Here is a 27,893-nt window from a genome sequence, read left to right as displayed (position 1 = left end):
TGGGTTGGTAAATTATTTCGAAATAGTATTAGGATAGGAATTTTATTTATTTAGTTTATTAAAAATTAAAGAAGCATTTAGCATTAAAATATTTGAGTATTTAATAATTAGTAATGATTGTAAACGGTTTATTTTGCTGAAGGTCAACGAGTTCGGGTCGCTACGTTTGGAAGGCTTTAATAACGGCGAGTAGTTCTTTATTGTAAATAGGGTAATTGTATTCAGCACCCTACATTGTTTTTAAGAAGAAAGTAATTGGATGCTATTCTTCTGTATTTTTTTAGAGTTGGGATAGTATTTTTATTAGTATTTTATTATTAGCGTCCGTTTTTATTTTTGTTTTAACGTTATAGAGGAAATATTTTGATAGTAGGGCTTCTACGAATATTGTTTTAAATTCTTCGAAAACGGTTCAATATTTATCGGTCTATATAAATATTTTTCCTTTTTATATTAAATTCGTAAGGGGATGCGTTATGCGATTATAGTTTTTAAGAAATCTTTAGTAGAAGTTATAAAATTTTAAGAAGGATTGGATTCTTCTTAGGTTAAAGGGTACGGTTGATTTTTTACCTTTTTTGAATCTATAGAAATACCGTTTCGGCTTATAATAAATCCTAAGAATTTTATTTTAGTTTTATAGAATTCGTACTTTTTGAAGTTAATTTATAAATTTATTTCCTTTAGGCAACGGAGGATTTCTTTAATGTAGTTGGTATATTCGTTGAGAGTATCCGAGTAGATTAGAATGTTGTCGATATATATTGTATAAAAATTGTTTAGGTATTTATTCAGAATAGAGTTGATAAAGTTCTAGAAATTAGTAGGACTGTTAGTAAGGTTGAAGAGTAGTAGTATTTTATATTTGAAAGTTCTTATATTTGTATAGAAGGTAGTTAATGTTTTATTTTTTTATTTTCATACGAATCTGGTAGAATGTTTGCCGAATATCGATTTTTATAAATTATTATATTTTTATTATTTTAGCGAAGGTTTTTTCAATTAAGGGTAATAAGTATTAATCCTTCCGAGTAATAATATTAAATTTTCGATAGTTAATATAAAAATAGAGATTGTTATTAGTTTTTTTAATAAATAGGATAGGTATTATTTAGGATAATAAATCCATTTTAATAAATCCCTTTAATAGATTTTTTAGGATATATCTTTGTACTATTTTTAGTTCGTTGAGGGATATTTTATATAGGAGGTTGTAATTAAATTTGTTTAGTTGATAGTTTTCATCGAATTCGATTTTATAATTGTATAGTCGGTGTTTGGGTATTATATTCGAATTGTATTTGTTGAAGACTTCGATTTTGTTGTAGTATTTAGGGGGAATTATTTAAATAGTTTTTTTATAGAATTCCCTTTTATTATAGGGTAGGGGTTTTTAAGCGGGGTCTTTGGCAATTCTCTTTTATTAAATAAATTAATCGATTTCGAAGATATTGATTAAATAAGCGATTCGGTTATCCTTTTTAATGGATTGTAAGAAAAGGTTTCTGTTTAATATATATGTTTAAGTAGGATAATATTCATATTAATTTGTACTATTGCGTTTTAATTAATAAATACTTTGGGCGTCCGACCTTTATTTTTTATTGACGAGCTATTTTCGGTAGTAGGGTTGTAATTCGGATTTTAGAGATAATATTATAAGGTAAGTAAGGTTAGTTAAATTGTATTTTATTTTATTTAGAGGGTTAGTTTTTTTAAGAATTGCGGTAGGGTTTTGGAGAAAATAATATAGTCGGGTATAATTTAATTCTGTAGTATTTTTATTTCGGGTATATTTGAAATCTTTAGGCGTAATTGGTATAATTTTAGGTTTTTGGTTAAAAGTAGTTTCTAATTCGAAGATGCGTTTTTTAATATCCTTTTAATATTGGCGGGCTTTATATTTATATTAATTTCGTATTTTGAGGTCGAATTCTTTTTTACGATAGTTGGGGAAAAGTTAATTATTGAGGATGGGTTTGGTAGAGGTATATCCATTCGTAAGATGGGTAACTGTTTATCTGCTATTTTTTCCGTCCGCGCGTTGTTTGTTTTTTCGAATTATTAATTAATTGTAGTAATTTATATCCTTTTAATAAATGGGGTTTATTTTATTGGGGGCGATATTTTGAATTTTGAGGTGTTTTAGTTAATTGGGATCCGGTTTTTATTCGGGGGGAAAAAGTAAATGACGGTTAGTATAATTTATTTAAATGTTATAGAGGTTGAATTATTTATATCTAATAATAATATTGTAGGCTATATTAATTATAATAAAATAATTGGGCGGGGTAGTTCGGTTTTGGATTTTTACAGCGGCTTCAATAACCTCATTAATATTTTGATTAGTTTTTTTTAATAGTTGTTAATTCTTCGAATTGGAAAATCGTTAGTAAATTCTATTAGTAATCATTTTTTTAGTCTTTTAATAAAAGTGGTACTAATAAATAAATAACCGTTTACTCTTATATTAATTAAAGTATTAGATGCAGATAAAGATATTCTATTATTAATTAGAGTATATTGAATAAGTAAGGGTTCTGTTCCTAAGAAGGGTATTAAATTGAATCCTTCCTTTCTTGTATATTTTTATCGATCCTTTTTTTTTTATTCTATAACTGATACTTCTTTTAGGAAGGAATTTAATTTATTTAAAGTAATTAATTTCTTTATTTGTTAGCGGTTAGAACGGTTAGGGTAATTAGAATTATTTGGTTGCTTCCGTTTTTGTAAGTTAGATAATAGTCGACGATGGCGGTAATGTGGTTACGGCGTTCGCAGTCGAAATGTTCCTTCTCGGGATAGTTGCGTTTAGTATAACCCTTTTCCTTATAGAGAGAGTATTTACCTTCGTTAAATAATTGAATAATTCTTTTATAATTATTATTTTAATAGGCGGCGCCGCCTCTTCCATTAGTAGGTTTAGGGGTAGGGTTAGAATTAAAACCTTCATTACTTTTTTTAAAATTATTATTTTTATTGGATTTAGAAGTAATTTTATTTTCGTTGGCGATAGTTTTTAATACTTATTTAAAATTAGAATAATTTATATAATATAATTCGAAGGAGATAGATGAGTTGTAATATTTCGTGCTTATTTATTTTTTATATTTAGTTAGAAGGCGTTAGAATAGTTCTTATTTCTATTCGGTCTTAGAATATTAATATTTGTTAATTATCTGCATGAATTTATTTTTAAAGAAATTAAAATTATTATTATTTTTTATTTTTAATTTAGTAAAGTTCTAAAGCCCGTTCTCTTCCTAATTAGAATTATAGTATTATTGTTACAAATAGATTATTAAATTAGAATAGCTCTTAATTTAATTTAGGTAGGTTTTGTATAAATATAGTATTAAATTGCGATAAACATAATTAGTTAAATGATTTTTAACGTATAGAAATTTATTGTGGTCGGTTGGGTAGTAATTAGTATCAATTTCAAATTTATTTTAAATTAAATTGTATTAGGCTTCGAAGAGAATATTATTTTCTTTATCCTAGTTATAATATTTAGTAGGGTTAGTTTATTTAGTATTGCGGTAGCGGGAATTAGAGTGTTTTTTATTTTCGGGATTGGTATATTCGGAGGGTAAAGTCGAAAAATGGGTAGAAGCTTTAAGGAGAGTTTCGTTAGCGTTCTTCTTAATATTAAGGAGTATTATCTTTTTGGGTTTTCTTTTATTTTAGTTCTTACTTTTAGATATTCTTTTATTAATATTTAAGTTAGCGATAAAGTTTTTTAATCCCTTAATAGTATTTTCCTTTTCTATAAGGAAGTCTTTTAATCATTAGATTATAGAGGGGGTAGTAGCGTTGTACCGGTCGGCTAAAGTAGGGATTTAATTATAAATAGTTTTAAATTTAATATTTAAGTAGGAGATAAGGTGATAAAGTTCCGATATTTGCTCCTTCTATGCTATATTTATAATAGATAATAATTTAAATTCCTAGAATATAGTTTGGGATTTCTACGGTATAATTCGGCGAATTTCTCCTTAGTTAGGTAATTAGAAAATAGGAGGTTCGAGGGGAGTAGTATTTAGAAGGGGATATTAGGAATAGAGTTACGGATAAATAATTTAGTGAATTTGTCTATTTTTTATTTTAAGTTATTAGTAACCTTACATTTAGTTAAGTGGGCGTCGAAGGTCTTCGTATTTTTAATTATTATAGTAATGTATTGGTCGAATAGGTTGAAGGATAGTTCGGGCTCTTCGTTATCCTCTTCTATATTAGCGATCGCTTTAGTTAATGCTTCGTTAGGCTATTTTAATTAATAGTATATATAGTATAGGGATTTTTTACGAAAGATTGTAAATTTGTTGCGAAAGCGTTCCTTATTATGGTAAAGGCCGTTGTAGCGCTCTTTATTAAAATATATAGCTTTGCGTGTGTTGTTTTTAATAATAGGATTAATAGTTTAGTATTTAGAAGTAGGCTTTTTGTTGTTAATAACGACTTTCTTTTTAGGCTGCGGTTTGATAATTATATCCTTTTTTTGTAAAAGGTCGGGATTTATAGAATTAAAGCCTCTTTTTCCGTTACTATTTCCGCCCTCCTTATTATTAAAGAAGGTATCGTTACGATTATTATTATCGTTAAAGCCGTCCTTGTTATAATGTTCGTTACGGTTTTTAGTCTATTCGGTATTTTTATAGCTCCCGACGCTATTGTATATTTGGCGTGGTGGTATTATTGTATTATTATTATAAATATTCGGTATTTTAAGTTTTTACGATAGATTTTTTTGGTTTCGTTTTCGGTTTGGGATTTAACTTTCCTAGGTAATTATTGTTAGTTAATTTGAAATAATGTAAGGGTATAGTATGGGTGAGTCGAAGGTAAAGTTAAGATTCTATTTATAATAGAAGATTTTAAATAGGAAAAAGAAAAGAGAAAGAAAATTAAGTATAGGTATATAAATTTAAATAAGTATTTTGGTCGTATAAGCGATAGCGGGACTTATATACGGGTCGCTATTAGCTAATCCCTTTATTCGTATCCCCTTTACCTATATAATAAACCCTATACGTACTAGGATCTACTTTATAGCTAGTTTTAGTATAGTTAATTGAATAGTTTGTATCTTTAGACCGTGCCCTGCCTAGAATCCTCTATGTACCTTATTCCAGCACCCTCTTGAACTACATCCGTGCATAGCACCCAGACCCAGTCTGCAAGCGCCGTCACAATTATCGGTTCCTTTATATATATAATATTCGGTATACGTTTAGATATCGCTTTCGTAGTATCCTTTTATAGCCGATATTTCGCTAAATTAATCCTAATTTATATATTAATTATAAAACGCATTTTTAAGTACCTTCGTAACACTTTTACACTTTACTTTATTCATTCTAGCCTATCTTCTATTATTTTTATTAGTTATTTGGATGCTAATTAAGGCGGCGATACCTCTGCTAAACGCTCTATAGGTAGTTATATATTCTATATCGGTAGCGTAACTATTAATTAGTAGTTAAAACGTTAATAAATTATCGCCTTATTATTTTACAAAAGTAAAGGTTATAATATAAATACAACTAATTAAAGAAGCGATTTAGCTTAGGAAATTACTATTAAATTTATCCTTTATAATTAATTCCGTTACTATTATCCATTGTAATAATTAGGGTACTATAATTCTAACGAAGAATTTATAATATTAGTATTTAAAAAATATAGTATAGGGAAGCGTAAGTTATTAGGTGCGTAAATTTCTAATATATAGCTACTAAGGAATAGTTTGCCGATATTTTTATAAAGGCGTTACTCCGAAGCATCTTTGAATAGTACCGTTAAATATTAGGGTTATTAGAACCTTTTACCCTATTATTATTATTGAAAATCTATTAATATTTTTTTAATATTTAATTACTTATTTCCTTATATATATATACTTATTAAACTTTCTATACCCAATAGTTAGTTACTATATTGCTTTTTCATTTTTCGTCACTTCTATATTGGGTTAGTCCTTTATTTATAAATCCTATTCCTTCCAATTAAGTGTATATATATATCGACGGTTTGATTTCGATTTTCTAATTTCTACGAAATTCCCTAATATAGGAAATTTTAAAAATCGATTTACGGCCATCTTAATACCTTCCAACCCTCGTACGGCTTTATAAGTATATTTATTTTAATTATTATATTAAAATAAATTAATTAGTATCACTTATATAGTTTTACAACCTTTATATGAAAAGCTTTTATACTTTTTATCTTTTATTTATTCTTTATTTTCGTTTTCAAAACTTATTATATTTATTATTATATTACCGTCTTTATATTAACCCTTACAGCGGTAATTCTTTTTCCTACTAAGTTTTATTAGTACTAATTGTATTGGGCAAGAGAAAAATACTTGTAAATAATCTTATTTTTACCGTTTTTAGCCTTTTCTACTTATTTTCTTATTATAGGGCAATTTATATTTGGATCGAGGGGGAGTGTTGAAGCTATTACTATATCTTGGTATTCTTGGTATAGGGTGGATATGATCTACATATGCTTACCCTGTATATAAGTTAGATTTCATCTCCCTTCTTTGCATTCCTCTTTCTCTCTCTTTAATTAATTAAAACATTCACCACCATATCGTCGTCTTACGTGATTACCTCCTCCGTATAGTTCAACACTTTATACCCAACTGCTGCAACTGCTCAGTTCCTCCAAGAAAGTGCTTATTATCTTCGGAGGCATAAGTTTTTGTTCAGCAGCTACGGCCATCAAATAGCCTTCTTTGCAATATCGCCCCGGTGTAGGGAAGGGTTTGGTAGTTATATGGCGAGACCAATAATATGCCCACCCTAGCCGTTTCCTATCCCTCAATATGATGAGGGCGAACATATAGTGGAAAAATATAAATCGCGCTCTTGGGCGGTTGTTGTTTTGGAACTTGAGTTCCCTTCCATGGAGGTTTATTCCATTGAGCTTTAGGTTGCTCCCCTCTGGGACGATCAACGATTGGTTCTGGATATCGGTTGAAATTACTTCAACTTTCCACCTGACGAATGGCCAGTCGCTAGGATTGATCGGGACGAGCTGACATTCAGACGCTTTGTTGGCTAGTCCGTCTTCGGCGGCCTTCTTGGCTTGCGGACTCAGACAGATCGTGGCTACCGCTGCCGATACTGACAGTGATGATTATATTACCGACGGGCGAGATGTTGATGAGAGGAGTCTTACGGGTGCCGGTCAGTGCGTTGGAAACGTAAGTGTGTGAGGCCGTTATGGCACGGTGTGTGGGGTCTGTATTCTCCATCGTTGCGTACTGGAGGGAAGTTGTCTCAGTGGCCGGATGATGGAGCTGGCTCTGTGTTATATGGCGGATGTGACTAGGAAACGAGAAACTGGAGGAAGTATCGAAGGGTGGCTGGGGAGGGAAGGTATTCTCTCGAAGAAAGTACAACAGACGAAGAGAAAGCTCAAGAATTGCCGACAAAGCTCTTTGGAGCAGGAGACTTCGAATACAGTCTTTGGGAGCCGGTTACAAAAGACGACACTTTGAATACAACTAAAAACAAGTCGCTGAAAATAAACTGGGAATAAGTACTGTCAGGAAGGAAACATGTTTGGTATGTGGGATTAGCGCTACTGACTTGGGGATACGAGGGTTTGGACGGTGCACTAGTTGTGGTAGTTGATGAATGAAAGATGTCGAAATTCGCAGGGTACGTATAGGAAATCGCAGGGTGCGTGAAGGCTTTCCTGAGCTCAAGGACATCCAGCATGCAGTTATCCAGAGCCTGAAGCTCAAGGATGACACATGAACTACTAGATTATGCTCAAATGCGCTGAGCAAAGCCCCTTTGCCGGCCAACTCTCCCAGATCCTTGACGGACTATGACCTGCGGACTAGGCGCATAGACAATAGAAACAATGTACCGGGGCGCCGCCGTTGCGCATGTAGGATGGCTTTGGCTATGCGATGGACGTCAATTGGCGTCCATGAGTGAGCCGCGTTTCCGTACCTCGCAACCTGCTTTCCTTTGTACCGCTGCAGTCTTTCATACACAGCCCAGATTCCAGGGCTTGGAAACTCCTCGATAACAAAATCGACAAAGTTGCGCGACGAAAAGCGGTCGACCATACCGTCGGCCCCTTTGACGTTGACTATGTAAGGCCTCTCGCAGTCCGGTCAGGTCAGGACTAGTCGTGGTAGTTGATGAATTGAAAGACCTCGAAAATTCGCAGGGTACCTACGTATAGGAAATCGCAAGGTGTGTGAAGGGTTTCCCTAGGAAAGCAACATCCACCTTCGCTGGACCACCAACACGAAAGTGCCTATTACCCGTCGCACATCCCTCCTTCAGCTTCAAAAGCTATGAAATGACCATGCTACTAAGCACATGAAGTCATATCTTGATAATTTACATGGTGTTTAGCATTTGCTGGACTTATCTATGGATGTATACCCATACTGGTTGGAGAGCTTCTTTGACCATCTGGCTGGGTCTGCTTACACGGTTACTGCTTGTAACCTTGGGGGAGGGGGCTGGAAAATCCGCTTGGGAACTGATTCCACTACATCTTTTGCGTGTATTCAGCTTCTGGATAGATGGCTCAGACTCTGACACAGCCGCTTGGCTGCAGCGATGTAGATAAGTCAAGTTGCCAAGCCAAGTTCAAGCAATCAAGCAAATCTAAGCAATCAAATCGAGGTCTCCCTGCAAGTCAACCAAGCAATTACACATAGTCAATTTGATTGACCTTAACTGGCCGCCCGGCAGAATTTTTTTTTGGTAGTAAAAGTTGTCCCATTTTGCCCGTAGTCCGGACTTTCAGGAGCGATGTCGGGTCAGGGTTAGGGTTTTCTATCGCTCCACTCGTCTTGGCAATTACTTAACCAATCAAGTAATCAATCAACTCAACTCCATTACTTGACCCACTCAATCAACCTCAAACCTTTGTTTGATTGAACTTGAGTTATCTACATCGCTGCTTGGCTGGGCTGGGTCTCCATAACCGCTTGGTTAACTCGGGAGTCTGGTTCTAGCACAGTTACTTGACTGGGCTGGGTCTCTGTAACCGCTTGACTGATAGTCGCTTGGCTGGCAGTCACTGGGCGAGTCTGACGGGGTTGCAAAAAGACTGAGCGAGGCTTCCGGTTACGCGATGCTAAGATGCTGTCCCCGGTTCGTTAGTATGGTCAGAAGTAGGGAATGTGAGCGGCTCTTACCCAGAGTTATGTCCTGCGCCAGTCGGAGTCTAACCATTGAGATTACGAAGGCGGATACGCGCGCGCGCATTGTAGATGTCCCTCCTCGTGTGTACCGAGCCTGGAAATCTTTTCCGTAGGACGGAGTCAACCTCACGGGCAGGCATACCGTTGAGCTTGGAAGCCTCGTCAATTGCTTCGAAAACTTCTGGCTGCAGCCTGCGGTGTTGAGTGTGTTCAGAAGGGTGGTGAGTCTGGCCATGGTTGTGTACACGATGGACGGCTTTGTCGTGTAAACGGAAGTGCCAAACCCCCTCCTTGTCCTTCTTTGCAAATGCTTTCCAGTTGCAACCACACTTGCGCGAGGCTGTCTTCCGAATGGTTATTATGGTGGCGGTGGATTTGCGCGGCTTGCCAAATCGATCGCAAAAGAAGTAGTATCGAGTGTAGTCTTTGGCTGGGACTCTGGGCTTGGTGCCACGCCCTTGCCCACGGGTCACTGCGAATCCATGGTTGAGCGCCCACTTGTTGACTGATTCTTGCAGGCCTTCGATTGTTGTGGAGGGGTGGATGGCGCCGGAGGGTGGGTTGAGAATCGCATCTCTAGGATCAAAGAGATCGTCGTCTTCTGGATCGCCTGTTGGATCACTAGATTTGCTGGCGGGCTGGGGTGGGGGGTTTTCACTCGAGTGGGAATCAGAATCGCCGTCAGAGTCGCCGAAGCCTTCCCATTCTTCATAAACTTGATTGGTTTGATTCAGATGGAGTAGCTGACTGCCCGTGAACTCGATCGTGGCATCTGGAGCCCACGGCGGCATCTTGGAAATCGTGTGCGCGATGCGCGAACCTGACGTGAGTCTTCTGGTGATGAAGAGACTGCCGAAAAAGGTTAGCAAACTGCTCGGGTGACTGGTATGACGAGTATTCACGTACGTGCGATTTATTCTAGCTTGCTTTGGTGATAAAAGGTGGTGTGACTGTAAAGAAGGGAAAAAGGAAGGATGTGGAGGTGGGAGGTTGAAAGCGGTGGGGTCGTCCCACCTCCCTTCCATTCACTCGTCTTGTGTCGGAAGTCCGTGCCCTGGGCGGTGGGCTTCCCATTCACCGGTACGGACCGGCACTCCTCCGTGTATCAAGGCTGCCCTGGTTTCCGTTTCTCCTCTTCCGTTAGACATGATCAGAATCACAGCGCTTTTCTGTCGTCGCCTTTCCACCTCCGTCAAATTTTTGCGCTGTTGAGAGCGGTCCAAAGAGGTAGGAAACTGTGCTCCTCAGACACTCTGGCACATCTTTTCCGCAATAACGATTTTTGATTCGATGAAACGGTAAGAAATCCACCAAAGCATCAACATATGTACTTAAAAGGACGCCATTCGATTAATGAAGTGGTCATGGTTTGGTCACCATTGGTTGCCCGTCGGAGGTCCCTTTTCTTCTAAACTCAGACTTTTGGCAGCCCACGTTCCACCACCACCAACCACTCAACTACACCCTTCAGTTGCATTATTAAAATGCATCACTAAATTCCACTCATATTGCACTCAATTCGAATCGTCTCTGCCAGTACGACCAACGCGGCCAATCTTTTCATTTCGGTCATTGTTGTTATCGAAAGCTCAAAGAAGCTTCCAAGTTGAAGACTTTCGTGGAACAAAAAGGTCAAGGTCCCACTACCAAACCGCAGTACAACGCCCAAGTCTTTCCTAGTCACCGTTATACCATGGTACGATTATCTGGCAACCCAAACTCCCATTAATGAGAATGCGCACCACCCATCTCCACGCACTCGAAACAGATCTTCGCCTCCCTCTTAGCCTTCTCCAGCTCCTTCTTGACAGCACCCGGTCCCAACTCCCTCTCACCGCAATCACACTCCTCTCCCACACTCGCTGCCTCCTGCTCAGCCAGCGGCTCAACGGCCCTGAGCAACTCGCTCAAGGGAACCGTAGATCCCCAGCCGTGCTCCTCCCAAACATCCTCCCACGAACTAGTCAACTCGGCCCTTTCTCCGCAGCCGCAACCGTCATCAGCCACTCTGTGGCGAACGAGGTCCAAGACCCGCATCTTCAGCTGGGCCGCGCGCTCGCCGACAAGAGCTAAAAAAAACAGATCAAAACGAGTTAGCTTTCATGGAATCCAATGTCACCAAGATTTGAAACTTGCAACGAAAGTTCTCAGGCAGCACCCTCAGCACCACCACATCCCCCGCCCACAGCCGAGCAAAGGATCCAGCCCTGCCCTGGTGCTTGACCATCAGGTCCAAGCCAAGCTCCGCAAACCGTCTTCTCTCTCCCAGCTGCCAAGCAGCAGCAACCAGCCAGACCATCTCCTGGGCCGTTCCTCCGTTCGCCTTGACCTTGTCGACAACCTCCGCGAACCAGCGGGCCCACGGCACAAACAAGTTGTCTTGCAACTTGTACTTCTTGATTGCCACCGCGAGGTGGAGAAACTCTCTGGCACTCGGGCCAGCAGGCGCAGGGTTGGCGGGGGTGGCGGGCCGGATGAACTCGCCGGGGAAAGCGAGGGCGTAAAAGATTGCTTTCATGGCGAAATCGTTGTCGTCGGGGAGCGAAATCTCCCGAGGAAGCGGAGAGCCGGAGCCGGAGCCGGAGCCGGAGCCGGGGTAGGAAATGCCTTGCATTTCCATGGCGTAGGGCGCCAGGATTTCGGCGAAGACGGACGATGCTTCGCGGAGGCCGGTGAGATCCGCGAGGATCTCTTCTTGGGCTGGGCCCACCAGGAAAACGAGGTCACCGCTTGGTGCATCCTCAGATGAAATGGAGCCGAGAGACTCGGCGGGAGAGTTGGGAGGCTGTGCGGGGAAGTTGATGTTATCCATCTTGGATAAGATCGAGAAAAAAGTTTGGGGTAGAGTGATATATAGAGGTAGGGGTTTTGGATGAATGGTTGATTCTTTTGTCTGTGATGGTTGAAGTTTTGATCGAAACTCGAGAGATGTAGTCAAGTTTGAAGAAAGTTCTGTCGAAATTGAAAGATGTAGACGTAGAGAGGTATTCAATGTTCGAAACTTGGAACTGTCTTTGACGATCGGGAAAAAAAAGAATCTGAGCTCAACTTCGGCTGAAGAAAGAAAGGAAGATCGAAGAGAAGGAAAGAAAAGAAAGAAGGGAATTTATACCTCTAATTCTCGGTAGCTCATATCGTAGGACCTATTGTTAAGATGCACAATAACCGAGTCTGCCTATTGAGTTCATATTGGAGACACAAACACGTATTCAGCGTACTGCTCATTGAATCATGAATAGGACTCTGGAGTAGAGTAACAATAGGAATTTCAACAGATGGAAACGGAGTTGAATGTGAAACGAGAGTAACATCGAAACAGAGAGAATTAAAGCGACCTGACAATAGGAAGATATGCGCATATCTACCCTATAGAACTAGAATACCTCTAGGTAAGGAGTTATTGACAAAACTCTGAAACAGGGCATATAGCGTTCATCATCTGATCTTCTTAATCTCAGCTTTGTTTCAAAAGCCGTCATTGTTGACTGGAGAGGCAGAATACATGTAAGAGCTGGACTCACCGCACCGCCCCTTTTTCCGGGATCGTCTGGCATACTCGCGCTGAGTGTACAGACGAACGGCGAAGGAAAGCATTGACAACCGCGATGACGTCGGTCAGTCAAAGATCCGGGACGACATTCTTGCCTCGATGCCGACCATTCCTGAGCGGGAGGAGTTGCTAAGGGTGCTTTACGACTACGGATTGGCTCCTGACCTCTCGGCCAATTACGTTTACAAACTCACATGGAACTTTATCAACTCCCTCGACACTACATGCTAGAGATTGGGCGTGCTGGTGAATGAAATTGTTACTGGGGGTATTGGTGCCTCTTGAGTTGATTTCTGAAATTGATGAACCAAGGAGAAGCAGCTCTTTTATAGATCAAGTCTATGAGCCACCCATTGCGCGTGGCGTGATGGACTAGTAAGTAGTAACCGAAGACTCATGATCATAGTGAGTACGACTAATGATTCTGGCGATAGCATATTATGCTAAACAAATATGCTACATGACTCTTAAGCAAGGGGAAAGGGGGCCTGGAAACCTCCATCCAATAGTCATTTACAAAGTATTGACTCCATGTGAACGTGATGAGCATGTTATGAGTACAGCTGAGAGAAGGTGCTGGAATTTGTTCCATCAAAACAAACGCTTCTTCGGAAACTCCGGGTTTGTTTCATGGGTCCCCGAACAAGTCCTCCACTCTTCTTCATTCTCCTCATAATCCAAACAGCACATACAGACTGCCAGCCTTTGTGTCAAGGCCACCAGTTGTTTAGAGTCCGTTTCCATGGACGAAAGCTTGTCGAGTTCGTTTTTGTGGATCAAACAATTATGCCATCCACGCACATCATTCGGAATGGTTGTCGTCAAAATTGTCAAAATCTTGAGAACAGACATGGAGTCGCCTGTTAACTTGTCTGGCGTGTAATCGCCCTCGAACTTTGCACAGATCTCTTTGAACTCCGGAGAGGTACAGGAGCAGTAAGGGAAGGTGAGAAAGTCGTCCCTGATTCTTTTACGGATAATCCTGAGAAGTTCTTGCTGTAGATGGCTTCTTCGTTCCTCCAAGAGCACTGTAAGAGGTCAGTAAGTATGTAATCGAAGTGTACGCAGGTATAGTGGCACTCGCGGAAAACGGTACACAGTCCGTGTGTAATGCATTGAGTGTATGGTATCTTGGGGAAGGGTGCCTCTCACAGATTCGCCGGTATTTGAAGACCCTTGCCTCTATCAATAACAGGTCATGGACATGAAGAAGCTTTATGTATGGCCCCGAGAATTTTGTCAAGAGTGCCATGATGAACACCGGTCGTACTTGAATGCTAGAATAGCGACCTGAAGAATGTCTTTGGCCGGCATTGAAACAGCAACCCTGTCGTTCCTATGATGTAACACGTTTAGAATGGTGCGCATTGCTGTAGGGTCGTCACTGTGGAAAGCCCAAGGGTTGTGCCTGGTTTTGTCACAATGATCCCACAACCTGCCGGAGACAGTGGTAGAAGAAGACCGAAGTATATGGGAACTAACTCTCACCAATCCATCATTGAGACGGATGACGAGATCACCGTTGGTTGCAATGTCGAATATCTCGTTGCTCAGGTCAGCTTCGTCCTTGGATGTTACCAGGGCCATGCTGTATGTCGGGCTGGTGTTGTTCAAACTTCGATGGGTAAGGTACCTAATGGAAGCTTGGAGGGACAAGTGCACCATGGTTCCTGAGAACCAGCGACCATGGCTCTTTAAGTACCAAGATTCTGTATTCTGTCATTGCCCGAGATATATGGCTGACCCCGCCGATACAGCAGCGGCTTCCTGCTTCTCTCCCAGAGGCCCTTCAGCGGGGTTAGAAGGGAACCGACAAGATGAATGGCAAAAGCAAACGGGGATGAGGAAGTGGCACTCGTGGGGCACTATTCAGATTCCCAACTCCGACGGAAGGAACGAACAATGATGCAAGCCACACTCTTTCTACTTGCGTGCCTACAACTTGACGCCTGTTTGATTCCGTAAAACAACTCTGTTCCTGATGCAAGAGTCTAATGCAAACACATCCTGCAAAGAAGAAGCTCCAAGACGCCATGCAATAGACCTCCCGCCATGCAGTAATCCTTTCTCCACGCAATGATCCTCCAACCAATGCACTCAAGGAATGTTATTGCTACCCAAGCCTTTCAGCATGTAGCCAAATCGTGTGCACAAGCTTGCAACAAACAGCAAGTGCCCAACCCACCCCTCAAATAGACTGCCAATAAGGACCATACGGCTTCCCCAACCTCATCGGCCAACAAAACACCCTCTCCTCCGGCTCCGTCCCCTTCATCCTCGGATACACCGCATCCCTCAAATCCCTCTCCTTCCGCCCATCCGGCGGCAGCGGGAACCCCCTCTGATCCCACCTCCTCGGCTCCCACCAATCCTCATACCCATCCCACTCTACCTTGAAGCTAGTAACCAACCTCTTCTTCCCCCTCTGATCCGGCATCCCACCCCACGGACATCCCTTTTTGTCTTTCACCCCCACCGTCAAATCCGTATACCGAAACATTCTCTCCGCCGCCAATGCCGTCTCGCGATTTCCGCACAACAACACGATATACCGCATCCCTGACACCCCAGCCTCAATCTCATACGTCGCCCTGCCGTCCAGAATGGGAGCCTCCTGCCATGCGCTCCAGCTGAAGTACCGATGGCCCATGCGCTTGCGGAACCAAGACCTGATGGCGTCCGGACCTTCGATGCGCTCGAGCCAGCCCATTGCGTAGCAGAAACCGGAGGAGACGGGGCCGATGACGACCATGTCCCAGGAGGAGGTGGTCTGGGAAGCGGGGAGACGCAGGTGGTGGTGGTGGTCGCGGAGTAGGAAGTCGGGCAAGTCGAGAGGGGCTAAGCGAGGGTAGCGAGGTCGGATCAAGGGGCTGGTGAGACTGGCGTAGGGGTCGGCGGCGGCGGCGGCGAGGGCGAGGCCGATGCGTCGCGGGACTCCGATGCCGTTGGAGGCGATGAAGGCGATTGAGTCGGGGGGTGCTCCTAGTGAGGAGTTGTTAGTCTGGAAATTCTCTTCTGCCTTGCTTTGCGCGGCACCGGAAGCGAGGGAGGAGGTTGGTGATCTTACTCTTGCCCTTCTTGTCAAGGTCTTCCTCGCTGGCTTGGTAAGGGCACAGCTGCATGCCCGTGGGCTCAGCCATGAGGGTTGCGTACGGATCGACCCATCCCGGCCACAGCACGTGGTTCGGGATTGGGTTGTTGTACTGATACATCGTGGCAGCTTGTCACGGCTACGGAAGCTCAAGTGACGATGCCAATAGTTGAGAACTTAAGGGTTTGCAAGGTTTGGTGTGAAGGCTTGAACTTGCTCTGGGATGAGTTCTGAGTGGAAGAAGTCCACTAAGAGAACGTAGAGGTAGTTGCTGTGGTAACATAGAGGGGTGACGATGATGAAGCATGAAGAAGGCAATTTGGTTTTTCCGGTACAGATATCTTGCACACGGTGTGTGTTATCGTCAGAACTTTCCACTAGAGAGCGAATGAGAGGACAATGCTAGATATGAGATCCATTTTGGGACGGATGAAACACAGTTCACGATGCGCCAAGGAGTAAGTCAACGAGTGTTTGACAGCTGTTGAGTGAGGACCCTGACGGGTACCTGATTTTAGGGATAAAGTGACTCACGTAGGGCTGGGCTATAGGGCGTGGCGATGTATCAGAGTTGGGACGAACATGTCATAATAAGAGCAGTGAGTGGAGACTGGAGATAGGCAGAGAGGGGGGTATCAGAAACTACCGCCATTGAAGTCCGATAACCGGAGTGATGATAGCTCCAACCGGTATTGATGAGTATGCCGGCAAGGAGATACTGCGAGCGATGACGCAACGTCAAGAGATATGAACGTGATGTACAATTGTGACTGGAGGGACGCATGGTGCACCCCATTAACGCATGAAAATTTGGAATTGGTTAGGGGAAGCGGTAGACCTATACACCATGGCTCATAAAAATGATGGAAGCTCAGCTGCGTCCCACATGCTCGTGGGAATTCCAACGGCGATATATGACATGGAGCGGAAGCTGGGAAACTCCTGTCGCATAGCCCTGAAACACAAGGCAGACACTCGGCATTTTTTCCACATTGTCACCTATTTTATGGGGAAAAGGGAACGGATTCGAACAGCGTATAAAAAATATAGTATTACAGGTAACAACAAGATACACATTCGTGCCTGGGGTTGTAAAACAGATGAGTGACCACCTGGTGTAAAAAGCAGTTGGCAGCAAGATATCCATTTGCGAGATGGCCCGTGCGTGGAATGGGAGCAAAATGTGAAAAAGAAATGCGCCAGCCGCGAATCGAACGCGGGGCCCATCGATGGCAACGATGGATTTTACCACTAAACCACTGGCGCTTTTAGTGATTAATGCACAGATGGGGCGAAAACAGTGCTTATCAACGTGGTCGTGCGGTACTGTAACACCCTGTTTGTCTGGAATGACGCTCAGCACAACCAAAGTCGCGATGGACACTCCCGGTTTTTTTTCGCACCAGAACCTCATGACCGGAAGAACAAGCTGTTTACATACTTTTGGTAGTTGACCTCCTATTTGATGTGATGCTCACCCGTTGTATCATAATATTCTGTATTGTATTCTCATAAGTGGCTCTAACGCCTGGTATCATGCTGCAGCTGGGCCATATCTCGCCTCCCAAGTTCCCCAAACCTCGTCCCCATAAAGTAAAAGATGCTGAAAAAGTAAAACACTCGTTATCCAAAAAAATCCCTCATTAATCTCATCCCAATGCATGTTTTTTCTTTCTCAAACCAAACAACCACCCCCGACGCTTCCACCACCGTCCATCATATCACATTCCCATCACCGCTCCCGCCCTTCTAGTAAACCGACCCAGCCGGTAGTTCCACCGGCATACTCTTCACCCACGTATCCGACAACTCCCTCGGCGACCTCACGCCCGACAACTCCTGCGGTGTTTTCCACCCTCTATACTCGGTATGGTCCAGTTCTTGCACCGCATACGTCGGAGTGCCGCCCAACCCTCGTTCCGAGCCGTAGATATCTGGGTATTTGATCTCGTTCAACGCATAAGCAGTAGCATTGTCACCACCACCGCTCCCGGTTTGATCCACCATATCCCTCTCCGCTGTCGATGACGACGATGAAGCGAGTGCCTTCTCCTTGCGGTTCCTCCTCAGTAGCCAGACGATGGCGACGACGGAGCCGCAGAGCACCGCAAGCGAGCCTACCACTCCGCCGACGATGGCGCCCATGTTGTTGTTATTGCCATTTGAGTCGCCCTTTGGTTCTTCCGGTCCGGAAGCAGATGGGGCTGCGCTTGTGGATGAAGAGGATGCTGTGGAGGTGGCGGTCTCCGAGGCAATCTTCGAAGTGGATGCAGGGGCTCCTGTTGTGGAAGTGCTGGTACCTTGAGCGCCGATGGGGATGGGGGTGATTACGTCGGTCGCCCAGGCCAGGTAACTATCGGTGATGGGGGCTTTACCGCAAGCGATGTAGCTGAAGGCTCCGAGGTCGAGGTTGGATAAGGTCAAGAGGGCGGTAGAGCAGTAGTCGTTGCCGGGATCCTTGCTGTTGTCGTTGAGATATCAGTCAGCCTGTGCCATGGAAGTATGATACGATTCTCCGGGGGATGTACACACCAGGTGAATGTGGTCAAGTCTTGGTTAGTGAAACCACATCCTTTGGAGCACGCATGGTTATCCACGCAACTGCCAGCCAGACCGCAATCCGATGCTGCTATGACCGATGTTGGGCAGAAGCCCCAAAGCTTCGCGCTGAGATCGATCCGGCAGTCATAGCCAGGGTTCGCCGTTCGAGTCTTTGAGAATTCACCGCTGAGGAAGACAGTAGAAAGCCTGGTAACAATGACCCCATTCTGGCGTTTCTGTTGTATTAATGTGGTGGTTGCGTTCCTCGACCGAGCTCCCAAGTGAGCGGTCACATTCGCGGCGAACGAATGTCCTATGCTCGATAGGAGCAGCAGGGAAAATAAGAAAGTAAACATTGGACTGTGGGTATTATTGATGCATGAAGTAAGACAACGCAGAGAAGAATAAATTAGCAGCAGAAGGGCAGTCTGCAGGACCAGACAGACGCCACACTGGAAGGAGACTGGACAAGATGACTGAAAGAGAGACGAAGTGACAGAAAGAAAAGCCGGAAAAGGAGAAAGAAGAGCAGAAAGAGTCAAAATCCCGTCAGGCTGGGAGACAGACGATAGTAAACTCGGTGGTTGGCCATCACGAGCGTCAATACCAGGGCGGTTTGCCATGGTCCCATCTCTCAACATTCAGCCCAGCGCAGGCCTAACGACCGGGAATACTGTCCCAAGAAGCACCACGATGCCATTGCCACGTCACTATACCACGGTCCGCCATTCTAACCCTCCGCTCTCGTCCGAAAACCGCGCTGCCTACGTCGCTGCGATCATGAACCCCGATGAGAAGAACCTTCCACGACTCGAATGCCCCGCCTTTAATCCTTCGCGATATGAGTACCTCGCGGTCCAAGGCGATGAGGGTGATTCTGATCCATCGGGGATCCAATACTTCTTTGCCCTCGACCTGCGCGAATGCCTTCACCTACTGCCCCGCCTTATCGGAAGCATCGTCGAAGCCATCCGTTTCCTTGGCCCCCAAAGCTGCGCCCTATCCATCATCGAGGGTAACTCCCACGACGGTACAGCCGAGGTTCTGGAGGCACTGCGACCGGAGCTCGATGCGCTCACCACAACATACTACTTCAAGTCGAGTGACATCAACCCCAAGCAGGGAGACCGTATTACGAAGCTCGCCGAACTCCGCAATCTGGCACTGCAGCCCATGCTCGACCCCAACAACTCGGAGCTATACCCACCCGAAGCGAACACGACTGTTATTTTCCTCAATGACGTTGCCGCTTGCACCGATGATATTCTCGAGCTTGTACACCAGCGCCGCTTCCTTGGTGCCGATATGACTTGTGCCATGGACTGGACCTATGTCGGCCAAGATCCAACCTTCTATGACGTATGGATTGCGCGGACACTGGCGGGAGGTGACTCCTTTTTCAATATTCCGGCTGATGGCAACTGGAACTCTGCCTGGAACCTCTTCTGGAACGAGCCCACCGCGCGCGAGCGCTTCTTTGCCCACCAACCCTTCCAGGTGTTTTCATGTTGGAACGGTGCCACCGCTTTTACCGCAAAGCCCTTCCTGGAGAAGAAAGTCACTTTCCGGGCTCCGAGAAAGGGTGAGTGTATGCAAGGCGAGCCCCAGCTTCTTTGCAAGGACTTTTGGTGGCATGGCTATGGCAAAATTGCCGTGGTGCCGTCGGTCAACCTCGAGTACTCAGATGAGAAGGGAAAGCAAATCAAGGAAGCGAAAGGCTTCACGAGCCAATTGGTTGGAGGGGAGGGCCACAAGGACGATGCCATTCAGTGGCAGACGAGCCCGCCCGAAAAGGTCAAGTGCATACCTGACTATGGTCATCAGTTCTTTGAGGAATGGAACAAGACGCAGCCCGGGGTTTGAGCCAGAAATGTATCGATCCAGCCCGAGACGCAAAGACTGAAGCAACCCTTTGGCCTTGAAAGACTGGCTCTTTCCTCGGGTGGGAATGAACAACATTCGGAACAGAGTGGAATGTCTTCTTAAGCCCTTTCTCACCATATACCACGGTGAAGAATGTGTGAAAAACGGCTTATACCGAAAGGGTAACGGGCCTGGAATGCTTCTGCCCTTGACTAACAGCAAAGCAATGTCTCAAAATCAATCCAACCTCTACCCAGGCATGGACTCATTAAACAACGATCGGCATCAGGGTGAGAATGATGTCTCTGCACGTCCGGTTGAAACGCGAGTCTCGTCACGACTCTTGTCGCTCAAGAATCGCATCGGCAATTGCACACCGGAAGATGGGTATAAGAGCTGACCAACAGACATCCTCAGAATACCTGTCTTGTTCGGAGGTTCGTGGGTCCCGGTTGCACTGGTTGATCCGTACCAGTCTACAAGATCAACTGTCATCCAACACCTATCTCGACGCCCACATCATCTCACCATGAAGTACGGCGCAGCTCTCGCCCTCGCGGGTGCTCTCGCCTCCGTCCAGGCCCAGAGGCTCGACACCGGCTTCGTCACCGAGGCTGAGCTCGAGGCCCTCACCGACGGCAACTTCGCCGCCTGGGGCGACATCGAAATCGGTGATACCAGCATCATGTCCCTCGAGTCCATCCTTGCCGAGCTCGACGCCATCACCGGCGACTATCCCTACAACTACTACGACCCCTACGCCTACTATCCTCCTCCCCTGACTATTCCCCGTCCAATCCCTGGGTACCCCGGCTTGGTCAACAACGTCAATCTGCTCATGCCCAGCAGCACCATTCAGTACGACGGGCTCACCCGCGAAGCCAATTGCTCTGTACCGGGCGGACGCATCGAGTATCAACGACGACACCACTGATGGAGTCGAAACCGACATCAGAACCCAAGTCACCTTCGTCTTTCCACTAGACACTTTCGGAAAGAGCTGCCAGTTCATCTTCTTCCTCGGCAACACCAGCACCGTCACCGGCTCGGGCCGGTTCACCCTGTTTCTGAACGCAAACCCGACTACATCATGCCCGACCACTGACCCCCCGACCATCTTGGAGACCGAGCAGATTTTGACCGCCACCTACCAAGCCAAGGTCGCCGACCTTGCGGTAGTCGTTGCGCCTACAGGCAACACGGTTCTAGTCGGGACCAACACTGCTTGCCCGGCTCCCGGAACCGTCCTGACGCTGGAACTTCGCGGATGGGATGATTCCTTGGCTGAGCGGCGCTTCGTCAACCGCTCCGCGTCCTCGGCTCTCATGGACGTCGGTGAGCCTAGTACCATTGCCTGGAACGGCATTTTCTCTGGTCCGGCGATCAAGTACACGACTCCGCCGAACACCGACCCTCTGGTCAATATCGACCTAGGCAACAACATCTCAATTGAGAGCATCCCAATTGACGACACTATACCAATTGTTAACACTACTATCCCAACACTTATTAACGATACTATCCCAACAATTGTTAACACCACTGTCCCAACAATTGTTAACACCACTCTCCCAATTGTTAGCACGATCCCAATTGTTAACACCACTACCCCAAAACCACTTATCTGCGTATTGGGTATGTGTGTGTGACTGCCGTGACGGCAATATCGAGTTTGGGAGGGGGGGTCTACAACACCACGAAAAGTATCACGACTCTTTGGCTAGGCGGGAGCGATGTTTCGAACAGTGAAAAGACCCCAGATTACTATATAAAACGACAGTGTTTATATGACACCTGTCATATGGGTCTTAGAAGAGTGTATGTAGGTTGGACTTGGAGTGTGTTGAGGATTTCTCATCCCAATTAACAACATCTCGATTCCTCTCTGAGAAGACCTAGCTTGTTCTGACTTTTGTCTTGCTCTCTGGGCGAGGCTTAGTTGTGGTTCAAGTCGGTACCATGTATCCGACTGAGGGTATTGGCAATGGTGCTTTCTTGTTTAGTTGTTCTTGTGATGTGGAAGCACGAATCTTGGTGGTGGTCAGTGGCAGGTTGGATAGTAATGCAAAATCATGTACCTAACAATGCAAGCTGGGCTTTTTGATTTACTCCGTCGCTTTGATGTGTGACGTGCTTGAGGTCGTGGAGTGGAAAAAGGAGTGTCATATGCGTCCGTTAAGCGGAGCTTTCACAGAGATTACCTCTACTTAATGCTAATTCAATGCCACTTGCTCTTCCCCATCCCATCCAATTCCAAAACCATGCTGAATCCAATACTGTAGACGTATGTATCCCTTTCCAAACCGAATTTCCTACCGAGGCTCCACGACCACGTCATCAACCTCTTACAACATATTTAGCTCTTCGGCTCTAATCACAGCAGCTTCCAAATTCCCGCCGCACTCATTCACAAGCAGTTCTATGAATCTGATCGCGTAAAAAGGATCAACACGCCCCCCACTCCCAGCCCCTTGCAGTCTCGCCATTCTCGCCTCATACCATACCTCGTGCCTCCTCTCCTTCACAACCACGAGATCCACCCCAGCAGCCACCAGCTCAAACGCCAACTGCGGATTCGCCACAATCACCTCCCTCAGCTTCTCAGCCAAGTACATCCTATCCTCCACATCCAGCAGCGGCTGTGGCGGGTTTTTGAAGGGCAGTATCAAATTGAACAATAGCGAGCCGACGAACTTGTAGGAGCAGTATTTGTACTGCTGGCCCCCCTGTTCGTCAATCCTGTAGATACTTTCCTCCCCTTCTGAGCGGCGAATGGCCAGGTCCAAAGCCGTCAGCCCTTCCGAGTTTGTTTTGCAAAGTTTTGCGCCCCGCGTGATGAGCACGACACATTTCAAAATGGCTGTCCACTGGTGTAATTGAGCGGGTGTGTTTATCCTGGGTTTGGCTCCAATTTTCCATATCCCTCGTTCTTCAGACTCTTCAGTAATGGCAGAACTAGTCGAGTTGGATCGTGACGGTGAAGAAGGAGGTGGCGGATTGACGAACGAAGCAGCCGCAGGTGGTTCTGGTTCTTCTCCAAATCGGGCAATTTGGCCGGACTCAGGGTCATAGTCCGGGTGTACCATCGACCACCTCAGGCGCTCTGAAGGAGGTTGGGATCGGACAGCCTCGTGCAACGCCGTCGTCCATGTTCCCCTCGACCCTGAACGAGATTGAGGTCCCGCGTATGCATCCAGGAAGAGGGAGAGTACAGAAGTGGGATTACTCCCGTCCCCTGCTGCTATGTGCAGCGGATGCAGAACTTCTTGCTCATCCGGGTCGATATTGTCTGCGTAAAAACAGCCGCAGTCAACGGACGTAACACCGGGTGGTGAAAGCCGGGTTATGGTCTTGATCAAATCAGCTCGCTGCGCTTCCCAGGTTGGTTTGGCTACCGGTCCGGGCCGAGATGGAGAGTTGAAGAAAGTCTCGTACGAGTGAGCCAGTACCTGCAATGGGAAGGAAAGAGTGTAGGTGTGCGGGAACAAAAAGCGGAAGTCGTGTTTTGCTCCTTTGAGGAAGAGGATCTTGGCAGACGAAAAACAGCCAAAGGAGAGGGCGAGTGTGAAGGGAGTTTGGGAGTAGATGTCGCGGCTTTCGCGGTCCGCGCCCATATATAGGAGATATCTGATACAGGAGAGGTCTTTCTCGTCGTCGTCGGGGGAGGGAGAGTAGCGGAGGGCGGCATAATGTAGTGGTGTCCGGCCTTTGCGGTCGCGGGCGTTGATGTCTACTTCCGCTTTCCGTGAAAACTCGGGGGAGAGGACGTAAGAAAGAATATCGACCCGGCCCTTCAAAGCTGCGGTATGTAGGATCGTGATCTTTTCCTGATGGGGTTGATCAGCTGATCCGGTAAGGGACGCTCCCGCCTTTATCAAATCCTTCACAATCCGCAGCGAAGGCTCGCGGTTTGGCAGTATGATGGGAGGGTTCTCGTACTCTTCCTCTTTTCCCTGGCAAATCGCCAAGTGCAAAGCAGTCCAGTGCGCTGGATCATGCCATACGTCGGGATCAACCAGGGCCCGAGTGTCGACGGGGTCGTAGAGGCATTTGCAGAGGTTGGAGACAGGGTCGTCGATGTGGGTGAGGACTTGAGGGATGGAGAGTAAGTGGGAGACGAGTTTGGGGTGGGAGAACATGGAGGCTACGCCGAGGGGGTGGCACTGGACAAGCTCAGTGCAAGAGAGTGGGTTTCCTGCCGGGAAGTTAGGCGAGATGCAGATTGTGGTGGGAGAGATGGGATGCTGGGATGAGTTGAGGAGCCGAAGGATGGTGGCGAGGTCTCCGGTACGGAGGGCGTGGGCGAGGGCTTTGGAGGTTTCGTTTTCATGTTGAGACTGTTCGTTTTCGTCCATGTTGGGTTGGTTGGTATGGTTGAGATTGAGCCAAGTTGAGGAGAGATTGACAAGAAGATAACCTGGAAGAAACGTGGTTGTAATTCGATGATGCTGTTGAGTTGTATGCAAAATGGGGTTGAAACCAATTGATCAAGAAGAGTTGTATGCTGTGATCAAGAGAAACAAGTGAGCTCACCAGACCTGGGGTGCCTGAATTTATGTACGTGAGTCCCTTCCCCGCAACCCGGCTTCCAGTTAGTCATGAGCTTCGTTGATGGGAATGTCTTCCTTCCTTTACTGCTAGCTTCCTTCCCTAATCCCTATGTCGCTGGGTTCCTTCTCGTCGTGACTGCTTCCTTTTTTACACCCACGGGACGCGCCTTCTATCTAGTTGAGAAAACCTCAGCGCACTCTAAGACAAACCTACGCGCACTCTAAGTCCGGGGTTATAGAAGCCTTTTCTCAACAATGCATTTCATCTGTGACTCCAAAAGAGTCTTCACCTTATTTCTAGGCAGACCTTTACCTTTCCAGAGCCTTATATCCCTTATATCGTATGTAAAGGCTGTGTTACGATTGATTTAAGGCCGGTTCGAAATCTCAGTTGCAAAGTTGGCGCGTCGAATGCAACTACGTGAATTTATAGCCAATCTGGAAAGAAGATAACGAAGTAAATCCTTCAATAAGACAATAAGACGTGTTCTTGTACTTGTACCAGGTTTTATAACAATTGGATGGTTGTAGCTGAAAATAATACGCTTTACTTCTTGGAGCTTAGGGTGCGTATAGGTTTGCCTTGGAGTGCGCTGAGGTTTTCTCATCTACTTGGGTCGCCATTCTCATTGCGGGGCATTTCCGGGAAAGTGGCCTCCAGAGCTGGAGTCTGTCGGTCCCGACATGAGGCCTGATGAAGAAAGAGGGCTGTATTCAGACAATGAGTTTGTCGTTCTTCAGGAGAATTTGCATGCTATTGCTTCCGGAACCATGAACAACGTAACGTGCAGTGAAGGCCAAAGTCAAACATATAGGAACAGGTTGCACAAGTAACGAAACTACCCCATGTGGCCCACCATCACAGGGTTTGGTATTACTGTAGGAGAGTAACTTGTTGAACAAGACGGCTGTTACCCACAGCAACCGCAGTCATGGCCCAGAAATAGGCAAGGTTGTGGTACGTCAGGGAATTGAAGGGTCCTATGTGTTAGGTCACCTTGAAGTTCATAAGGTGAATAACATAACCCTATATTTACCCCCTCGACGCATGCTCTTCCTCAACCTTGCTAATGATTCGATTCTCTCAGTCCCATCCATCATTGTGTCATCACAGTTCCCATTCTCTCTTCCAGCCGTCTTGCTACCATCTTGTCAGCCTACCACCGTCGTGTCCCGACGACCATCCCTTCACAAACCACGACTCTCCATTCTCCAACCTAAGAGAACCATCCCGAATAGGAATAAGGGTTAGAAACCCCCGACTTGTCCGTGGGAGTGTTGTAAGAGGTTGAGCTACTGCTCGTAGTGCTCGTTCCCGAACTTCCTGATCCTGTGGACGACGTGCCCGAGGAAGTCGTGCTAGTGCTGCTGGATGTTGTCGAGCTACTAGCGCTGGTATAGCCGGAGGAGCTGGTAGAAGACTTTGAGGGCCCTCCGAAAAGACTGGTGTTGGTGGTTGTGGAAGACATTGTCTTGGTTGCTGATGGAGACACTGGAAAGCTGGAAGTAGGTGACCAGGAGTTGTCAAGAAATATGCTGTAAAGGGGCTATCGAGTGTGTTATTGGTGTTCAGAGTGGAAGATGGCAGTGCTCTGTATGAGGAGTTTGTACTGGATGGTGGCCAAGGGGCATGTATACAATATCGGGATTCTATGACTGCTCGTGGTAGAACACTGGAAGTGACTGGAGGCCACTGACCAACGGGGACTGACACGACACCATCATTTTGGCTTCCAAACGAGAATGTCCTTGCGGTTGTCGAGCGAACAGATCATGACTAGTTCTATAGTCAGACTTGAGATCCTGAAGAGCAGTGGTCAGCGAATCCGTTTGCCACGGTGTTGTTGGTCCTCACTTCTCCGTCAGGAATTGAGACGCAGATACATCCAGGACTGGCATCCCGCTTGTGCTCGCGCGCTTCTCGCTGGGACGTCAGGTCTTGAGCGTCCGATGAAGGCATCAATAGAGGGAGTATGTGTCGTGGACACAGCGAATGCCTCTATGCTTCAATGGCGTGCATCCCAGCCCCGGGAACCGGTCGACGTCCATCAGATTGGATGGCGAAGTTGGTCCCTCTGTGAAGAAGAGGGTTAGGGTGACAAGTGACACCCAAAATAAGTCGGGTGTGGCATATGATCTGTGCTCGGCAATAGGCCCTCTGTTTGCCTGCCGCTGATCGCTCTGTTCTGCCGGTAAAGCCACTAACATTTGGGCTCTTCTTCTTCCGTTTCTTCCCTGAACAACAACTGTCGTCATCATGGAATTATCTACTTCATCCGCTCAACCGCAGATTAGTTATACGACGCAACTTTCACCACGAAATCCCGCTTTTCTACACCTGTGCTACTCTCAACCGGCACACATTATGTATCCAGAAAAGGCCTTCCATTTCCGCTTGTCGGCGCGATGATGATCCCCACAGCTGAACAGAAAAGACAGTTACCGCACTATCTTGTTGCCCGCTAAGCTTGCAGCACCCGTGATAGACAGGCATCTAAGCCATCAGATCCGACCAAACCAAGTGGCCATGGTGGCCCTTTGGGAAAGAAATGTCAATTGCTGCCCAAAGCAACTCCGAGGCCTGAAAATGGGGGTCAGGCTACCGCTGACTGGGAGCGCAAAGAGGGAATAACCAGGCAAGTGCAGCATCAAGCTGTTCCCAAGCAAAGCTGAATGAATGGGCGGCCAAGCGACGCCCAATCACATGGGCAACCAAAGCACCATCTTCTTCCCCACGGGAACTTGTCCGATCCAATACAACACTTTAGAAGAGAAGGTGGCTGACTCTCCAACCCATTATTAGGAAGCAAACCCCGCATCCAGCCTGTCCCTCGTTCCTCTCCTCTGCTCTTCTTCCGAATGCCACCCGTTGGGCCGTTGTTAAGATCACAATCATCAGATTCACCGAGTTATCGACCGACACGAGATACCCAGACGCACGACAAAAGATAATGCCGACGTACACATACCCAGCAAACGAGAGTCAAAATGAGATTGATCAACACTGTGACGCTCGAGCTTCACGAGTTCTTCGAGTCGCAAGCTCCCCCCTACGTGATACTTTCCCACACATGGGAGAAAGACGAAATCACCTTTCAGGAG

The 27,893-nt window shown here is 45.6% G+C and overlaps 8 protein-coding genes and 1 non-coding gene across 9 annotated transcripts; 2 read left to right on the top strand and 7 right to left on the bottom strand.

Annotated features, from left to right (window-relative positions):
- Positions 1 to 9,219: 9,219 nt before the first annotated feature.
- B0H65DRAFT_577050 (uncharacterized protein) lies at positions 9,220 to 10,032 on the bottom strand (the record flags this gene model as incomplete). Its single annotated transcript, XM_062830678.1, has 1 exon — positions 9,220 to 10,032. Exon 1 carries the CDS (start codon positions 9,985 to 9,987, stop codon positions 9,220 to 9,222), a length of 768 nt encoding a protein of 255 aa, XP_062680938.1. The 5' UTR covers positions 9,988 to 10,032.
- Positions 10,033 to 10,921: 889 nt separating this feature from the next.
- B0H65DRAFT_527732 (uncharacterized protein) lies at positions 10,922 to 12,008 on the bottom strand (the record flags this gene model as incomplete). Its single annotated transcript, XM_062828879.1, has 2 exons — positions 10,922 to 11,265; positions 11,336 to 12,008. 2 exons carry the CDS (start codon positions 12,006 to 12,008, stop codon positions 10,922 to 10,924), a joined length of 1,017 nt encoding a protein of 338 aa, XP_062680937.1.
- Positions 12,009 to 12,302: 294 nt separating this feature from the next.
- On the bottom strand, positions 12,303 to 14,333 carry B0H65DRAFT_443898 (uncharacterized protein; the record flags this gene model as incomplete). The annotated part of the gene is made up of 5 exons (XM_062825655.1): positions 12,303 to 12,371; positions 12,718 to 12,911; positions 13,439 to 13,774; positions 13,899 to 14,082; positions 14,229 to 14,333. The coding sequence occupies 5 exons, from the start codon at positions 14,331 to 14,333 to the stop codon at positions 12,303 to 12,305; spliced, it is 888 nt and encodes a 295-aa protein (XP_062680936.1).
- Positions 14,334 to 14,934: 601 nt separating this feature from the next.
- Positions 14,935 to 15,958, bottom strand: B0H65DRAFT_550311 (uncharacterized protein; the record flags this gene model as incomplete). The annotated part of the gene is made up of 2 exons (XM_062829720.1): positions 14,935 to 15,728; positions 15,814 to 15,958. 2 exons carry the CDS (start codon positions 15,956 to 15,958, stop codon positions 14,935 to 14,937), a joined length of 939 nt encoding a protein of 312 aa, XP_062680935.1.
- Positions 15,959 to 17,032: 1,074 nt separating this feature from the next.
- Positions 17,033 to 17,103, bottom strand: B0H65DRAFT_t305. The gene has a single exon. It is a non-coding gene; the product is annotated as a tRNA-Gly (tRNA).
- A 483-nt stretch (positions 17,104 to 17,586) lies between these two features.
- B0H65DRAFT_443896 (uncharacterized protein) lies at positions 17,587 to 18,604 on the bottom strand (the record flags this gene model as incomplete). The annotated part of the gene is given in 3 exon segments (XM_062825654.1): positions 17,587 to 18,298; positions 18,370 to 18,585; positions 18,600 to 18,604. 3 exon segments carry the CDS (start codon positions 18,602 to 18,604, stop codon positions 17,587 to 17,589), a joined length of 933 nt encoding a protein of 310 aa, XP_062680934.1.
- A 467-nt stretch (positions 18,605 to 19,071) lies between these two features.
- Positions 19,072 to 20,241, top strand: B0H65DRAFT_443895 (cryptococcal mannosyltransferase 1-domain-containing protein; the record flags this gene model as incomplete). Its single annotated transcript, XM_062825653.1, has 1 exon — positions 19,072 to 20,241. One exon carries the CDS (start codon positions 19,072 to 19,074, stop codon positions 20,239 to 20,241), a length of 1,170 nt encoding a protein of 389 aa, XP_062680933.1.
- Positions 20,242 to 20,770: 529 nt separating this feature from the next.
- On the top strand, positions 20,771 to 21,965 carry B0H65DRAFT_590071 (uncharacterized protein; the record flags this gene model as incomplete). Its single annotated transcript, XM_062831057.1, has 3 exons — positions 20,771 to 21,099; positions 21,155 to 21,876; positions 21,946 to 21,965. The coding sequence occupies 3 exons, from the start codon at positions 20,771 to 20,773 to the stop codon at positions 21,963 to 21,965; spliced, it is 1,071 nt and encodes a 356-aa protein (XP_062680932.1).
- Positions 21,966 to 22,644: 679 nt separating this feature from the next.
- Positions 22,645 to 24,596, bottom strand: B0H65DRAFT_540654 (ankyrin repeat-containing domain protein; the record flags this gene model as incomplete). The annotated part of the gene is made up of 2 exons (XM_062829159.1): positions 22,645 to 22,668; positions 22,746 to 24,596. The coding sequence occupies 2 exons, from the start codon at positions 24,594 to 24,596 to the stop codon at positions 22,645 to 22,647; spliced, it is 1,875 nt and encodes a 624-aa protein (XP_062680931.1).
- Positions 24,597 to 27,893: the final 3,297 nt, after the last annotated feature.

Source organism: Neurospora tetraspora, assembly GCF_033439725.1.
Source record: "Neurospora tetraspora strain CBS 560.94 chromosome Unknown B0H65scaffold_5, whole genome shotgun sequence".
NCBI lineage: Eukaryota > Fungi > Ascomycota > Sordariomycetes > Sordariales > Sordariaceae > Neurospora > Neurospora tetraspora.
The sequence above is the reverse complement of the archived record's forward strand: the minus strand, read 5'-3'. Positions and strand labels throughout refer to the sequence as shown.